Genomic DNA, 19,238 nt, shown 5'->3' with positions numbered 1-19,238 from the left:
CATATAAATTGCACCATGCGTCGAATATGGAGAAGAAAACAGTCGAAATCACATGAGGTATGCAAAGCAGAACGAAAATGATCTAAAATGACTAAAATAAGATTAGATATGTAGAGACAGGGTAGAGATTACTTCATGGTTGGCGAGTACGTACGATTTTTATGCACGAGTTGTGAAGGATCAAAACTTTTTTCTACCACAGCTGTACTTTACGTCTGGATAAAAGTCTGGACGATAAAAACTTTTTGACCATTCATTATTGTGCAGAATTTGGCTTTTAGAAGTTATGTCAAATTCCCAGGAGAAGAAAGACTTTTGTGCCTGTGACAAAGATATGTCATATATGCACAAAACTGACAATATTTTACGCATCCAAAGACTTAGTTTAGTGATGGAGCATTTAAATTATAACAATAGTTCAATTTCTAAAGGTCTTTTTTACACACCCTGTATTGAAAACTTTGCTACCCGACTTTCCAATCTTACTTCTACCAGACTAAAGCACGTGGATAGCTTGGCGATTGAAAAACATCAAAAGGGATGCTCATACCTCAGTTTTATACGCCCTGGTTGAATTAAACATGCAAAACATGTTTCGGAGCAAGAGCATTGCACCGGCATCACAAAAGCGTAGGTTCGATTCATGCAGGAGGACCGTTTGTTGACTCATTTTTCATCAACTGTTTTGAATTTGAAGTTTACGCGAAAACGCGTGAAGTCCACGCGAAATTAAGACCCTTTGAACTTCTAGAATTTACCTGCATCGAGTGCCAAAAATCATAATTGATTTAGCCTAACCATGCAACAGTTATATATAACAGGTATACAAATTGGATCTAACTAGTGGCTATATGAACAGGCCACTGTTTACGCTCATTAGCACTAAATATGGTTTCCAAACGTTCGACCAAATATTTTCGTGTAATTCAACAATATCACAATGAAAACAAACTAACATACAAGCAAGATATACATGGCCAATACAAAAATATATAACTGGAGAAACCCCATCCAGTCCTGGATGAGCTTGAGTAGTTGAGTAATATATAAACTATATAAAAAATATATATATAGGTTAATGTTTCCAATTGGAGGTTAATGTTTCCAAACACAATCCAAAGGAGATTTTTCGTAATATATTATAAATTCTAATTCGAATATCTCTACTGATTTTCAAACTCACAAATTCTGCTATCGTTCTACCCCCCGCCCTCCCACGCTTGTCTCACAATGAACTCGATATTCTCTTGTTCTCTGATTACACTAACACCTAATCACTAATTCAATCACATCTCATGCAAATCAAATAGGATCATGATAAATTAAATTAAACTACGAAAAAATTAATAACCAAACTAATAATAATATAAACTTTGATATTAAACGCAGTGTTCTCTCTCTTCATGCACCAACTGTTGTAATTTTATATCTGTCGAGTCTTTCACGTCAAACACCATATCGCCACCAGGTTCTGCGAACAGATCTCTATTTCCGTAGAAAATCTTTTCCCAATAGAAGGTGAGCAAACGTGCATGGAACGCAAGATCAAAGCCAATTATTATCACAATCAGCCCCCAATAGGGGCTTAACAAGTGGGACTGATAATTCTTTTGAAGAAACGGGTCGAAACTTTGGGCCACGTTCAGCATAATAGCTGCATTCTTGCAAATCAATTCAAAAAAATACACCAAAATCGCACACCAGTAGACGAAAAAATCGCAATTGTTACAGAAGCATCCTAGCCACTCGGAGGGCTCTTGTGTTTTCTTTGTTTTCTGCCACCGTACACGGGGTACATAATTGATAAAACAGATTATGAGGGCGTTAACTGGACTCCAAAGGAACATCAAGGTTGATATGAACTTGCTGGTTGTATCTTCCTTTGAGGGAACCAACCGAACGAAGTAATATATGAGTGACGCTGCGAGTAAAAACATCAATGAACAAAACGATCCCTTTCTGTAGATCTTTCTGAACGCATTCCGTTGGAAGTTGAACGTCCGCCAATCCGTGTAGATGATGGATATGAACAGACCAGGAGATATGATTGACATCACGAGCCAAGCTGAGATCCATTGTCTGGGATGCGGCACGAAGAAAGGTTGGGAACAATTGGTAACAGAGGCTTGCTCATATAAATTGCACCACGCGTCGAATATGGAGAAGAAAACAGTCGAAATCACATGAGGTATGCAAAGCAAGATGAAGATGAACTAAATTGAAAAAAATATGAAACAAATAAATGAGATGAGAATAGCTATATAATAAATGCAATGGTTCTACATAATCTTCAAATAATCACACATAAATCAAATTAAACAGGTTAGCAAACTGGATAAAGGTCCTTTTCACGCAAACGTGCTCTCGTATCTCTAGCTAAATCAGTTCAGTGTCCCCTGGTTCATATCACCTTTAGAATCTCGTGCAATTAATTAATTAATGTCAATCAAAGTTAATATTATTAAGTTCGTACTTAGTCCCTCATCGAAACAGTCTGTGATTCGAGAGACGAGATATATCGGTATACAAACGTGAACTTTGGGATCATTGAAGATACTTCCCATTAAAACTTCCAAACCTTGATCTCGTTTATATTTTAAACCGTATTCCGTGCATAAAACACATAGATAACCGTAAACCGAGTTAAAAAACAATGATTTTCCGCTACCGTACAATAATCTCTTCACCGTAAACCACCACGAGAACGTAGATACATCCAAAATCCGATCCTTGAAATGGACAAAACCACCTAACCGCCAAACTATAATAGCCCCCTCTTATCTACCTACTCTGTTATCAAGTGAAACCTTTGACTTTACCCTTAGGGTCTGCATATGTATATGGGGTCGAATTGCAAAGTGAGAAAACTTCGTGTGATAAAACCACTGGACAAAATTAGGGTCTGTTTACGTAAAGCCCGGCCAGACGAGTCAAACAAAGCGTGAAATGACTAGTATTATAAAATAAGTACACAACATGATCAAGATATAACATATTCATAGAAGGTGGATAAATTAGATGGATATATTAAAATAAGTATACAACATGATCCCGGGCATGAATAACTCAGTGAATAGTGTTTACGAAGATTTCAACATTTACCTTTAAGAATTTGTTGAAGCCCTCAGAACAAACAAAATCAGTGATGGCTTGAAATATTATCTGACGTCTATTTATTTGAATTGCTTCCTTTTCCTCATCTTCTTCAGCAAAACGTGCCCATCCTTGTGGTGAATTACGCTGTTCCTGTTTGTGAGCTCCCTCCATCCTCTTCCTCTATGAGCGCGGTAGGCCGAAATGTTTTCAGTTGAACTCATGTGAACTTTATGCGAATAACGAGACGTGCAAGCATATATAACGGCACCGAAAGTTAAATAGTTTTTTCATTAGAACACTGAAAATCGACGTGACAGGTTTTTGACGTCAACACGTTAATTTAATGTACAGCCAAGACGTCGGCTACGTGCGGTTGTATCATGGACCTCGTCAACACGTATCTGGTTTCGTTTGTATCCCCGAACATTTAGTTGCAGGTACGTTTAGCATCCACACGTATCCTGTATCCAACAAAACGCAGAGCGCATCCGATAAGACTGACTTTAAAAAGAGTTCTCCAGAGTGGAAACGTTTAAAAGCGCAACAAATCTGGGTACGTGCGGACGCACTGTAACCGCAACCATTTGAAAACGATGACGCAATCGATGAAATTTGATTTGCGTTCGGCACTCAAATCGTGCTCTGATTATGTCAATCAAAACAGCAGTATCTCATTAGTGCTTTCATTATAAATCAAATAACGCAATTCTATCACGTTTACTATGCAAGAAAACGTGCCGCCTAAATAGTTTCATCCACAGTTAATTAACAATTATTGGATGAGGTTGAGTATGATATTGAGAATTTCAAGCCGAAGTTTTCTCTTATCACAGATTTTAATATCAAACACACTGTTCGTTATTATTATTATTATTATTATTATTTATATTATTATTATTATTATTATTATTATTATTATTATTATTATTATTATTATTATTATTATTATTATTATTATTACATACTAAAGAACTATATATATATAATATTCTGTAATGTAATTGTGTATTGTAACCATTATCTTATCTCCATATATCAAGTAGCCAATTGCAAATTACCTTTAAAAGAGAGATTTTCAATTGTACGTATAAGAGAAAAAATCAATAAAGTTTTCATTATTATTATTATTATTATTATTATTATTATTATTATTATTATTATTATTATTATTATTATTATTATTATTATTATTATTATTATTATTATTATTATTATTATTATTATTATTATTATTATTATTATTATTATTATTATTATTATTATTATTATTATTATTATTATTATTATTATTATTATTAACCTCGAATTAACCTCACTAACCGAAGATCTAATGTCAGTTATTGACTCTAAGCCACTTCATCCAAAAAATAAACTAATACTCTACAGTCGCTATGTCCTTTCAAAAGTATCTTGGCATTTTACAGTGTCCAACATATCTCAAACATGGGTTAAAGAAAGATTCCATCGTTAACAAGTACATACGTCGATGGCTTGAAATACCAATCTCAGGAACACTCAGTACAGTTTTCATGTCTAGAAATAAATTTGGCCTCGATATTTGTCCCATTTCTATTAAATTTGTTCAATGCCAAACGGTTATGAGAAACGCCTTAAAAAATTCCCCAAACACAGAAATAAATGAACTTTGGAAAACCACGAGTACCAATAAAAATATCCAATATGACGCTTATACCTGTACAAAAGAAGTTCTCCGAGATTTCCGCACAAACCAAGAGGACAAGCTGCAAAACAAGCTACTAACTCAAGGACTTTTCTTTAGTTGTGTTGATAAATTCGCCTTATCACACTTAACAAAATTATGGTCAGTGGCTCAGTCAAATCTTCCAAAAAATATCTTCAATTTTAGTATCAGATATATCAATAACTCACTTCCAACTGGTCAAAATCTTAAAAGGTGGAATATATCTTCCATCTCTAGTTGTTCCAACTGTTTGTCACCCGAAACCCTGCTACACGTTGTTGCTGGTTGCAAGTCTTACCTTGACAGATTCACTTGGCGCCATGACTCGATTTTAAATTTCCTAGCTAAAACCCTTCATTGTGTTAAAAATACCAGCCTGTACGTCGATATTCCTGGATACAAGTGTCCATCAATAATCACTGGGGACCAATATCGTCCTGACATTCTCCTCGTTACTTCAGACAACACATTATATATTGCAGAATTGACCGTCGGTTATGAATCTAACCTTCGAAACAACAGCAACCGCAAAAAACAAAAGTATTCTGAACTTGTAAAAGAGCAAACAAGAATTTATAGAGATGTAGTATTTGTAAATATATCCATGAGTTGTTTAGGTATTTTTGCTGACGAAAGTAGATCCCTTTTTAAAATGCTCGATAAACTTGGCGTAGACCAGAAACAACAGGATTACTGTGTGAAACGTATGGCGACGATTGCGATTCGAACTACATATTATATATTTTGCCGTAGAAATAAAGAGTGGGAAAATCCTGAACTTTTAGTGTATTAATGTTTAATAATGTATTATAAATAGCTTACATAAATGTATAATCGTATTTTGATCCTAATTTTTCGTTCCATATATACATAGTATTGATATATAAGTAGATTCAAGTAGCCGATTGTAAGTTACCTAAAGTATTAGTGAGATTTACAATTGTGTATATATACTATAAAGAAAATCAATAAAGTTTCCATTATTATTATTATTATTATTATTATTTAAGGTATAAACAACTAATTATTGAACAGAAAAGAAATTATAATGATGTTAAATTTATTAATCTATCAATAAGTGCTTTAGGTGTTTTTGCTAAGGAATGTAGCCCGTATCTAGATATGCTAAATGACATAGGTTTTGACGAGAAACATAAGAAATACCTAATTAGGAGAATAATGGCTGTCTGTATCAGGTCTACGTATTATATATTTTGCTGTAGAAACAAGGAATGGATGAATCCACAGTTATTAAGTTACTAATCAGCACTCTCACAAATTTTGTAAATATAGTGTATACAATTTATTAGGATATATCTTTTTGCTTTTATATAAACATGTCAGTATATATACATATGTATTCCACGATTCAAGTAGCCAATTGTATGTTACCTTTTTCAAGTGAGATATGCAATTGTATGTATTGATTTTAAATGAATTAATAAAGTTTCCATTATTATTATGATTATTTGACATCGAGCAAAGCCGCTTAGACGTGCTCTGTACATGTCCATAGTTTTATAGTAAATTTTGTGCTTGAATCACAATATATTGTATAAATTCTTAAATTTAATATACGCAAAAAGACTCACATGATGATTCGCTCAGGTTTTATCGCTATGTTACTGGTCTGTGTCGTTTGTTCTTTCTGTGGTCAAGATTTCGTCTCGCTTGGTCGCCACACTTGGCGTTGTAAACAACGTTCAAATTACGCAGAAAATGATCAGTCTGGCAATGCAAGAAGCCAAGAGCCTGTTATGCAGTCTCCCATTCGAACAGTTGTCAAATGTTGTTGTGGTAAGATATGTAAAGGGGCGCGTGGCGTTAAGATGCATCAGCGTAGCTGTAGGATAATACATGGGCTAAATAACGAACTGAGTGCGGATCTTGAAGAGCAAATGTGCGATAACACAGACGACGCCACGGCAGACATCGACGCAAACAGCGCTAACGTAGATAACAACGAAGCTCCTCCTGAACTAAAAAAAGGGGTAATTCTTCCAAAAAAATTCGGAATGGCTAACGGCTAATGAATATTTTAAATCTGCGCTCCAGCTAGACGATCCAATCAGATCTCAAGACGCGAATTCAAAAATCAAACACCTAAACGCTGTTATTTATGATTACTTTGCAGAGAAATTTGGACATAACGAAACGATTCCTGATGATAATATGATAAATAAATACAAATTACATACAGTTAAAGAAAGCCCTACAGAATTTAAAGTACAACAAAGGCGACCTTAGTGAAATCAGATATGTTTCGCGTACGTTGCGTGACAAGTTGCGCAGTCATAACAAAAACGAGGGGACTATATCAAACAACACAAGTGAGCGACTCAATCACGATAAATACATCGGTCGAAACTTTTGGGGCTATGTTAAAAACATTATAAATAGAGAAGAATCTGTCCTGCCATCCTTTAACGTGACAGACTGTTTAAATTATTTCTCCCAATCTCTGGCTAAAATCAACCCCAATAAACTGTTTCAAATTCCCAGCTGGATTCCAAAGCTACCAGATCCTCTTGTTCAGTTTGACCTTGACCCCCCAACGTATCAACAAATCACTAATGTTATACGCAAAATGAAAGCCTCTGGTTCCCCCTGCCCCCTCGACCAACTCTCTGTAATATGTTTCAAACGATGCCCATTCTTGAGAACATACCTCACTGAACTGATACACAACATCTGGTCTTCTGGAACGATCCCACCTGAATGGAAACGAGCATGTACCATCCTAATTCATAAAAAAGACAACACAAATCTGCCGTCGAATTTCCGCCCAATAACACTTGAGACTATTCCTTTAAAGGTGTTCACATCTTGTCTTCGCAACGCAATATACTCCTTCCTCAAGGCAAATAATTTTATTGAACATAACATACAGAAAGGTTTCACACCAAGTCTGTCTGGCACGCTAGAACACACTGCGCAAATGGCCCACATTATCAATAAAGCCCGCATCAATCAACGATCCCTTGTCATCACACTGCTTGACCTTAAAAATGCTTTTGGTGAAGTACATCATAACCTAATCCAATCAGTACTAGATTACCACTATATTCCTGATCACATTAAATTCGTCATTAAAAGCCTCTACACTGATTTCAAGACCTCAATAATTACATCTAGATTCCGCACTCCTTTTATTACCGTAGGTCGTGGTGTATTACAAGGTGATTGCCTCAGTCCACTGCTGTTCAATATGTGTTTTAATACGTTCATACAACATATTAAAGCTGAAAAGTATCGCCAATTTGGTTTTTCGTTTAAACTTTTAAATCCCATTCACTGGTTTCAGTTCGCTGATGATGCTGCTGTAATTACTGGACAAGAATCAGAAAACCAGCATCTGCTAAATCGTTTTGCTATCTGGTGCCAATGGTCGAGTATGCTAATCCGAGTTGATAAATGTAGTACATTTGGCATAAAAAAATCTATTACCAAATCCATACAATACCTTCCAAAACTCCTTATCAACCAAAACCTTATTCCTGCCATCAACCTTGGAGACTCTTTTAAATACTTAGGACGCTATTTCAATTTTGACATGTCTAATGAAGATCATAAGACTGAATTAACTACGCTTATGGATGAACTGATGTCTGACATTGACTCAAAACCACTTCACCCTAAAAATAAGCTCCTCCTCTATAGCCACTACGTTCTATCAAAACTATCTTGGCATTTCACCGTTGCGACACCGTCAAGAACTTGGATTTCTGAGAATATTGACTCTGTAGCTAACCAATACATTCGTAAATGGCTTGAAATCCCAATATCAGGAACGCTAAGTACTGTTTACTTAACCCGCAATAAATTTGGTCAAGACATCTATCCTCCTTCTGTCAAATTTACCCAGTGCCAAGCCGTCCTTCGAAATGCCCTAAAGCACTCTCCTAACGAAGCAATTAAAGAATTGTGGAAATCCACCAACAACCATACTAATATCCAATATGACATATACAACTCCACCAAAGAAGTATTAAAAGAGTTTCGCTCTGGTCATGAAGATAGACTTCAAAACACCCTGACTAATCAAGGATCCTTTTTCTCGAGTATTACCAAGTTCGCCTTACCACATCTCAACAAGGTCTGGTCATCAGCTCAAACAAAACTTCCTAAAAACATTTACAACTTTACCATACGCTATATAAACAACTCTCTTCCCACGCGAAAAAATCTTCATAGATGGGGAATATCTTCAAGTCCAGAATGTTCTTTTTGTCTCAACCCAGAATCATTACTACATGTGGTCGCTGGTTGTCAATCATACCTGGAACGTTTTACGTGGAGGCACAACTCGATCCTCAATTTGCTTGCCAATACTGTCCAAACTACAGTCCATCACTCTAGACTATTCGTTGATCTACCTGGTTTCAAAAATCCATCCATCCTAACTGGTGAATCGTATCGTCCTGATCTACTAATATCACATCCGGATGGCACCCTCTATGTGGTTGAACTGACAGTTGGCTATGAAACAAACCTTCACAACAACGTTAAGCGGAAAGAACACAAATATAGAGAACTGGTACAAGAACAAAAACAGCATTTCTATGACGTTAAATTAATTAATCTTTCAATAAGCTCATTAGGTGTTTTTGCAAGTGAGTGCTCTAGTTTCTTGGATATGTTAGATAAGATTGGGCTCGACAAGAAATATCAAACATATTGCATAAATAAAATGACAACAATAGCTATCAGAAGTACTTATTATATATTTTGTTGTCGAAATAAGGAATGGGGAAGCCCAGAAATGTTAGCTTTTTGAAACATTTTGTATAAAAAATTGGCATGCTTTACTTAGGTTATAGTCATTTAATAGTCGTTATTATATATATAAACATATTATTTAGTTGTGATTCAAGTAGCCAATTATAAATTACCTAATTAAGCGAGATTTATAATTGCATGAGTATATGTAAATAAGAAAACCTTTAATAAAGTTTCCATTATTATTATTATTATTATTATTATTATTATTATTATTATTATTATTATTATTATTATTATTATTATTATTATTATTTCTATTATTATTATTATTATTATTATTATTATTATTATTATTATTATTATTATTATTATTATTATTATTATAAAGGTTTATTATAAAGCCATTTCCATATCTTTGGAGCCTTCTTTGCGATTATTTTCCGGTTCAAGCGAGTCTTCCACGTCAAAACACCATATCGCCACCAGGTTCTGGGAATAATTCCTCTGGAGAAACGGATCGAAACTTTGGGCCACGTTCAGCATAATGGCTGCATTCTTGCAAACCAATTCCAAAAAATACACCAAAATCGCACACCGGCGATCTTTCTGAACCCCTTCCGTTGGAAGTTGCACGTCTGGGAATTCGTGTAGACGATGAACAAAAAAAAAGACAGGGAGATATGATTGACATCACGAGTCAAGCTGAGATCCATTGTCTGGGATGCGGCACGAAGAAAGGCTGGGAACAATTTGTCACAGAGTCTCGCTCATATAAATTGCACCATGCGTCAAAAATGGAGAAGAAAACAGTCGAAATCGCATGAGGTATGCAAAGCAAGATGAAGATGATCTGAAATGACGAAACTATGATTGGAAACAAATAAATGAGATGAGTATAGGTATATCACAACAATTTAGGCTGATTAATTTTAGTATAGTTATGCTAATATTCACTCGATGAATGGCGAGAAACCAGATATTTGCTGTTGTGAACATGACGTCAATGGCGTCCAAAAATGCTTAAAGTTCCTTAATTATTCATTTATTTTCAATGACCCCAAACCCTATCGATAGAAAACCATCGTCGTGATGTTGGTATTCTACATGCATGGTAGTCCCATCCCATCTATTCCTATTATCATGTAAAAACAATTGCCCTTACCCTTAGGGATCCATTTTTGTATTTGGAGCCGAGTTACACTACAAGAGGAGCGTAAAAACTCTGCCTTTTTTACAATTCTATTCGACGGGATCTAAACAAATGCATGGACGGAGGTCCCGAAAAAGTGTAACTCGATATTAATATCATAACCCTGGTGCGACACTAGAGCTATGAGAGTGTTTACGAAGATTTTAATATTTACCTTTAAGAAACCGTCAGAACAAACAAAATCTCTAATGGCTTCATTTTGCTTGAAATATTGTTTGACGTCTATTTATTTGAATTGTTTTCTTTTTCTCTTCATGCTGTTCAGCAAGACTACTTTTGAGGGATAAATATTAGTGAAGAGCCTTTCGAAGTATTTGTATAGGAAAACATCCGTAGAGTGTAATTTTTATTCTGTACGAAAGCATTTATTTTACAGTAAGAAACATTTGCATCTCTCGGCATCAAAATATTTGGTACCGATTAAGCCGAGGCATCCGTGATAATAGCGATGGCCAATTTAAAAGAATAAACATTTTATTGCTTTCGCGGGGATTATATGGGCTATTTAAGGACTGTGGGGAACGTGGTTTGGGTTTGGGGGGAGTATATTTATCGCAGTGAAACTTGTTCAGCCTGTTGATTTTCCCGTGGAATATTGCTAGTTGCTACATCTCAGTAAAAAATACATATCACGCTTCACGTGATTTTCATTGGCTGAATTTTTACAATACATTTCTGTTTCAACCAAAAGCATAGCTTCGTTCTTTAGAAAGCATAGAAAAGCATTATCCAATTGGACGAAAGCTTCCGAGAGCTGCGACATGTTCTTATAATCATTATAAAAGTGAGCATGAACAACAGTTCAAGGTTCGTCTCGGCCTGAATATCGCCCCTTCACCTTCCCTCCCTCCGAGAGTACTGTTATGATTCTTTAAATGCGTGGTCTTCATTTATTCATGTTACCATATGGGCTGCACCGGGAAAGCGATAAAAATCTTTTCGTGCAATTGAGCAATATCACAATGAAAACGAACAGCATACAAGAGAGCTATACATGGCCAATACACAGACACCCCATCCTGCCCTGGATGAGCTGGAGTAATATATAATCTATATACAAAAATATAAAGGTTGAAAAAGTAAAGATGAAATGAAAATGTTACGAAGGTGATGTTATCATAGGTGTGCTCGGATTTTGATATTAAACGCAGTGTTCTCTCTCTTCATGCGCCAACTCTTGTAATTTTATATCTGTCGAGTCTTCCTCGTCAAACACCATATCGCCACCAGGTTCTGCAAAAAGATCTCTATTTCCGTAGAAAATCTTTTCATAATAGAAGGTGAGCAAACGTGCATGAAACGCCAAATTGAAGCCAATTATTATCACAATCAGCCCCCAATAGGGGCTGTACGAGTGGGAATAATTCCTCTGGAGAAACGGGTCGAAACTTTGGGCCACGTTCAGCATAATGTCCACATTCTTACAAATCACTACAAACAAATACACCAAAATAGCAAGCCAGTAGACGAAAAAATTGGCATTTTTAGAGAAGCATCCTAGCCACTCGGTGAGCCCTTGTGTCTTTGTTTTCTGCCACCGTACACGAGGAATGTAATTGATAAAACAAATTACGAATGCATTCACTGGACTCCAAAGAAACATCATGGCTGATATGAACTTGCTGGTTGTATCCTGTTTTGAGGGAACCAACCGAACGAAGTAATATATGAGTGACGCTACGAGTAAAAACATCAATGAACCAAACGATCCCTTTCTGTAGATCTTTCTGAACCCCTTCCGTTGGAAGTTGCACGTCTGGGAATCCGTGTAGACGATGAACATAAAAAGACAGGGAGATATGATTGACATCACGAGCCAAGCTGAGATCCATTGTCTGGGATGCGGCACGAAGAAAGGCTGGGAACAATTGGTCACAGAGGCTCGCTCATATAAATTGCACCATGCGTCAAAAATGGAGAAGAAAACAGTCGAAATCACATGAGGTATGCAAAGCAAGATGAAGATGACCTGAAATAACGAAAATAACATTAGAAACAAATAGATTTGAATAGCTATGTAACAATTTAAGCTGACTAATTGAAATGGATACGCGAATAGACACCCCAAGCACAGCGAAAGCTGAAATACAATGACAGAAAATATATAGCTTTTCAAATTTGTAATTTTTTATTGCGCGCGCAATTATTGTCGGTCCACGCGTGAAGGAAATAACTTATATAGTGAAAAGCTGGTGGAGCTAAACATATACAATCGGATCTGACGACAGATTGCTATGAAAGGATCATGATGAAATATTTTAAGTTGATTTAAAACCACCTGAAAACATTTGTCATTGGCATAGGTCTTATGGAGCTACGCCGGGGGGTTGTGACTTCTCGATCCGGAAGGAAAACTCGGAAAACGTTAGCGAATTTAAGACCTCGCTGTTGCTTGCAACGCGAGGTAACAAAGCGTTAAATGTAAGTATTAAAATTCGTATACAACATGACAAACATATAAGGTGTAGTTATTGAAATGGATATACAGGGTGGAAAGCTCCGAAATTTTACTCTAGGCCGTCTTGTAGTCGGCGTTGGTACGCGGTTGTACAGTTACCAGCGGCAAAGCAGATTTTAAAGCGGCAGAATCTTGAAACTATTTAAGAAATAGACAGACAGACACAGTTAACAACACAACAGCTAAAACCTTAAGATATAAACTTCTAACAAGAATTTAGCATGCTAGTTATTGTTTCGATTTCCATTTGTTTGTCACTAAATTTCCATTCCGGCTATTCAGATTTTCTTGAGCCAAAATTGACAGAAATTGGCAAGTATTCCACGCCGAAAATATTTGGTGCAAGCTACAAACTTACCACCGTAGATGAGTATAAGAGTATATAATAAGACAAAACGTGAAGGTATTGAAATGAGTATATGACATGATCCCGGTGAATAACTCAGTGAATAGTACGTGTTTACGAAGATTTCAATATTTACCTTTAAGAAACTGTTGAAGCTGTCAGAACAAACAAAATCAGCAAGGGCTTGAAATATTGTCTGACGTCTATTTCTTTCATCTGCTTCCTTCTTCTCCTCATTTTGTTCGGCAAGATGTGCCCGTTCTTGTGGTGAATTACGCTGTTCCTGTTCGTGAGCTCCCTCCATACATGAAAGATTTTTTCCTCTATGAGCACGCAGTAGCCCGAAGCGCTTTTAGTTATGTGAACTCTATAGTCTATGCGAATAACGAGCTGTGCAAAACATAGACATAGCCGCCGGAAGTTAAATAATTTTAATCATTAAGAATAATGAAAATCGGCGTCACAGGTTTTTGACGTTAACTCGTTTAATGAGCAGCCAATAGAGAGCTTTAGATTTGACCACGGCTCCCGCTATGGCCACGAGATCGGCACGTGGCGCGAAACAAACGTTGTATGCATGCCACCGCGTGCTGGCATGATAAACCTCTGCAAACTCAATAATAAATGCATATTTATCCTGTGAAATATTTCGGAAATTTTGCGCCAACTATAGTTTGAAAAATACACATGATCAAAGACCATGGTCATAAAAACAGTTCTCTCAAATCATTTTCTGGAAAAAAATGAGAAAATATCAACTTTTATTGCTTTTTAAATCACGTAGTCAGAACTACGAAATTTTCTTAAAATGCCGTAGTCAGATGAGCGACGGATACAAGTCTCTGACGTCAGTACGAAGTATCACGAATATCACGTCAATGTGACGAATCTCGTAGCGGTAGCGAGAGCCGTAGTCAAATCTAAGGCTCCCGTAGCCCACGTTATTGGCTCCGGGTCTATCTTCTAGTTGTATCACGGAACGCGTCAACACATATCTGAATTCGTTTGTACCCACGAACATTTAGTTGCGGGTACGTTTAGCATCCACACGTATCCTGTATCCAACAAATTGTACCCAACAAAACGCAGAGCGCAACCGATAACTTTAAAAAGAGTTCTCCAGCGTGGAAACTTTTAGAAGCGCAACGAATCTGGGTACGTGTGGACGCACTCTGATTATGCCGATCCAAACTGCAGTAATCTCATTAGTGTTTTTATTAAATCAAATATCGAATATCGCAATTCTATCAACTATCACGTTGACTATGAAAAAAAGCGTGCCGTTTTAGAACAGCTTCTTGCAATGCCAGTAGCCTGAAATATGGGATCAAAACACGTGAATCAACCTGCTGGCGAGTCTACCAGTGAAGAGTTAAAAATAGTTTCAGGGGCTGTACGAGTGGGAATAATTCTTCTGGAGAAACGGATCGAAACTTTGGGCCACGTTGAGCATAATGGCGGCATTCTTGCAAACCAATTCCAAAAAATACACAAAAATCGCAAACCAATAGACGAAAAAATCGCAATTTTTACAGAAGCATCCTAGCCACTCGGAGAGCCCTTGGGTCTTTGTTTTCCGCCATCGTACACGGGGTACATAATTGATAAAACAGGTTACTAGAGAGCGTTAACTGGGCTCCAAAGGAACATCAAGGCTGATATGAACACCATGGCTGGTTGCATCTTCCTTTGAAGGAACCAACCAAGTTGCACGTCCGGCAATCCGTGTAGACGATGAACATGAAAAGACAAGGAGATATGATTAGAAGATATGAAGTAGCAATTCACCAGTGGGCGATGATGAACAATCAACAAACTTGGATAAGAACAATGGTTTAGTGGTTCTTCCGTATATTCAAGATACGACGGAGCGATTAAACGGACTTTAATTAAAAACGGGTTTATGGTTGCAGTGAGGCCGATATGCACGTTGAAAAAACAGTTGAGTAAAACTAAAGGATTTATTATCAATCAAAAAACAGACAGGGGACAACGGTTGTATAGTCTTCCTTGTGCAGGTTGTGATATAGAATATATTGGAGAAAACAGAGCGAGCTTTTGAAACGCTAGAGAAGGAACACAAGGCAGCAGTTTGTTTGGGGAAGATGGAATATCGGCTTTGGCTAAGCACGAATACGATTGTCAACATGGTATAGCATCGAATGATTCGAAATTATTATGTAAAAAGAGAGCAGACGGGCACAACTTAAATGGAAGGGAGCACGCATGATTGAGCATATTTCGAACAGAGATGATGGTAAAATACTTCCTGACGTTTATAAGCCGATTTTAAGGAAATAAGAACTATAAACCATTGTCATTTTGAATAGAGAGAATTATGTAATTAATCAGGCTTCTGGCACCCCCCCCCCCTTTATAATAGGTTTTAACTTTAGGCTTAACTCATTATTGTATGAACTAGAACTTGCTTTTACGCCAGTTATTCCCTGATGATGGACCCGTTCGTCCGAAAGCTTGGAAAAGTTTATTTTTTAATATTTTACTAGTGTAACACAACATATCACGGACTGCGTCTATGGATTGGTTTGTATCCCAGCCTCGTACCCAAGCGCTTTAATAGTAAAATAAATAACATTGCATTCAGATTACGAGGCTGTTTGTATCCCCAAACATTTATTTCCGGCTTCGCTTAGCATCCACACGTATCCAGAAAAAATACAGGTCGTATCCGTTAAGCTTTAAAAAGCCCACAAGCATGAAAATTTTTAAAAGCGCAACGAATCCGGTCCGTTCGGACGCACCGTAACCAAAGCGATTTGAAACGATGTCGTAAATCGATGAAACTTGTTATCCGCCCACTCAAGACTCACTCTGAATATGTGGATAAAAACTGCAGTAATTTCGTGCATTATTGCTTTTATGATTGGATGTCGATGTTCATGAATTAAGTTCATGAATTTAATGTGCTTGAATTAAGTCTCCTTTCGAACAGGTTAATAATAATTAGAGGCAACCAAAACCCTGGGGTAACTTATTATTGCCTGGTAACAGTAAGAGCGGGCTCTCTTAGCTGTAAACAGGCGGCGCGGAAGATCGTTTATAAGTGGGTAGACGCAATGTCAAAACGGATAAAAAACCTCCGTTATTAAAAGTATCTGGATACGTGTGGACAGGGCCTAAGTGCGGGGGGTATATTAATATATTCATGTTGGCAGACCGTAAAAACAACCAATTTGAAAAGAACTAATAATCCTGAACCATAGTTCATGAATCTCGAAGAAATTGGTTAAAATCTAAATCTACTGCATGATTACTATAAGTCCATGACAAAGAATGTCAAAGATATCTATTTTGAAGCAGTTTATAGAGGTTTTTATACGAGGCCGAGGCTTGCAGACTAGCCGCGTATCGACGATATAGGTAGCACAATTGGCTTTAACATGGGTCACTGGCTAGGATCAGGGGTACCCTCAGCACTGACCCTCGGTGGGTACCCTGAAGTCTGCGCGCCCAATCGTTTAGACACTGATCTAGGTAAAAAGCCTGTGTAAGATCACAGTTAATGGTAAGATCGATCTATGTAAGCGTGTGCATGTTTTCAGTTATCAATAGTGCTTGGATACGAACGACGCTGCTAACAGACTGGTTGAGGCCAGGCTAAGATTTCGTCAGCTTTTCCGATGAATGAAATCGCTCGCATGAGAATAGCTACAATGGCTATGAAAGGGCAATGCAATACACATGCGGACGAGCATATTGTTTAGCAGAAATGCTTTTTGAGCGTTAGACTAAATATAAATCTTCGCCGCTTTTGCATCCTCCCCCGGACTTTCCTTTCCCACTGATATTCGTTTGGTTGAAAAATCGGTCCAATCTTGGTTTCACAATGAATGCTATATTGTTTAATTTCTGGAAAAAATGTCGCCTTTTGAAAACAACAGCAACCAAATGTATTAAAGCACTGTGACTAAAGCCGAAGCGATTCGGAACGACAGACGAACCCTTAAAGACGGAAAACGGACGGTCAAAATGTCTCGTACCGGGGTGCCATTACTGGACGAAGCCCCCGCCTCTCAGCACGACGATGAGATAAATTTGAATGTGCCGGAATTACTCGTCCAGCCCCCTACGCCAAAACTACGGACAACAGACGCTATAGAAATCCCTTGGCGTACAACAAGACATCGTCTGAGTGTGGACAACGTTTACACTAGGATGCACCCAAGTACCTCAGCGCCGTCTACTAGATATATGGGAGATTTTGGCAATCCTTTAACTCGTGATAGAAGATCTCAATCCGTCCCGTTGAGTCTAGACGCCGTGACATTGTCAAAAAAACTTGTGAATGTAAGCGATAAGTTCGAAGCCAAACAACAGGCGATACTAAGACGTGGAAGAGAACATTCAAGGACTTTAAGTGGCAGTGAATCACCTCGAAATACGACCTCCAAAAGACATAGCGATTTGATCGAGGAATGGCAACGGGAAAGAGACGCGCTTTTGCCGAAAATCGGCTCTCCTGTATGAATACACGAAGCGACTTCGTGCAACTTGACCACTTCATGCTGTTTGGAATATTTCGAAAATGCGATGCTCTGTAAATCAAAAGGCGTTGATTAATAATTGATCTGTACATTATGAAAGGTTTGCGAAGTTTACTGTTGGCTAGAAGATACAAGAATTCGTTTGAGATGATATTAACATACATAGAAAGTGCCAAAGTGGTGAACTATTGGTACTTATCCACAAACTATACACCCGACATTTGATACGCACACTTTGCTTGTACCGTTTGTAAACATCGAATTGGCGAATAACATTGACAAGGGCGACCTTTTATATACATACAGAGGAACCACATGTAATACTATGAATTTCCACTGTTTGTAATTTAGAATGCATACTGAATATTATATTCATAATCATATGAAGCTATGAATACGAATTGTTTATCGAGTTTGAATGATTTGCTGTGATTACGAGTATTTTAAGCTCCCCACTCCGCCTATGACCATGGGTTTATCTCGATAATAATGATTACAATCGAGGACTAAACCTTGATTCACATAATGCAATTAAACCATGTTTTTACTGTTATGAACGCACATTTTTGCATTTTGGCTTCCGCCATGTTTAATTTTTATAATTTGAAATTATAATTGTTGCCACAAGTGAATTCTTTTATCGTTCTTATCGCAATGATTATCATGTGACACGAACACCGCATGGGAGACTGCTGGTCGTTTCCATAACTGTGATGCTACATGTAAATAGTTTGCTTCAATCTTTATAATCGTGGTAAATCTATAGTGGGGAGACTAAGTTTTATCACATTAACGATAGTTTTATATTAAGGGATCAAGACTCGTAAGGCCATAAATTAACGAGATTATTGTATATACATATTCACAAACAGGAGTGACCTGTCAAAAAATGGATTATTGCACAATCCTCCGTTTTTTTGACCTGGTTTTAAAAAGAGCGAGGTTTGTGCAAAAAGTCGAGGTCCGACATTTATCGGTAAAGACCGAGCAAGCGAGGTTAATTAAATTTCCTCTTGAGCATTTATTTGTGCATTTTTCATTCAGAATTTCTGTTTTTCATCTCGTAATGGATGCCAGACATCCGCCTGTAACGCCGGTCCATTAGGCATTACGGAAAAGTAATGGCTGCTGAAAATTCTTCTCAGCCGATCACTGAGCTCTATTTTACCGGAAGTGACGCTTGCCATATAATAACGCGC

The 19,238-nt window shown here is 37.2% G+C and overlaps 2 protein-coding genes across 2 annotated transcripts; both read right to left on the bottom strand.

The window, feature by feature from the left end:
- Positions 1-1,230: 1,230 nt before the first annotated feature.
- LOC114517753 lies at positions 1,231-3,768 on the bottom strand. Its single transcript, XM_028537569.1, has 2 exons — positions 3,103-3,768; positions 1,231-2,213 (listed from the first exon to the last, which is right to left on the bottom strand). Exons 1-2 carry the CDS (start codon positions 3,265-3,267, stop codon positions 1,380-1,382), a joined length of 999 nt encoding a protein of 332 aa, XP_028393370.1. The 5' UTR covers positions 3,268-3,768; the 3' UTR covers positions 1,231-1,379.
- Positions 3,769-11,516: 7,748 nt separating this feature from the next.
- Positions 11,517-13,929, bottom strand: LOC114517721. Its single transcript, XM_028537523.1, has 2 exons — positions 13,671-13,929; positions 11,517-12,699 (listed from the first exon to the last, which is right to left on the bottom strand). The coding sequence occupies exons 1-2, from the start codon at positions 13,836-13,838 to the stop codon at positions 11,872-11,874; spliced, it is 996 nt and encodes a 331-aa protein (XP_028393324.1). The 5' UTR covers positions 13,839-13,929; the 3' UTR covers positions 11,517-11,871.
- Between the last annotated feature and the right edge of the window lie 5,309 nt (positions 13,930-19,238).

This window comes from Dendronephthya gigantea, unplaced genomic scaffold (genome assembly GCF_004324835.1).
Source record: "Dendronephthya gigantea isolate DGI-Jeju-01 unplaced genomic scaffold, DenGig_1.0 000009F, whole genome shotgun sequence".
Classification (NCBI taxonomy): Eukaryota; Metazoa; Cnidaria; class Anthozoa; order Malacalcyonacea; family Nephtheidae; genus Dendronephthya; species Dendronephthya gigantea.
This window is presented reverse-complemented; position numbering and strand designations above follow the sequence as displayed.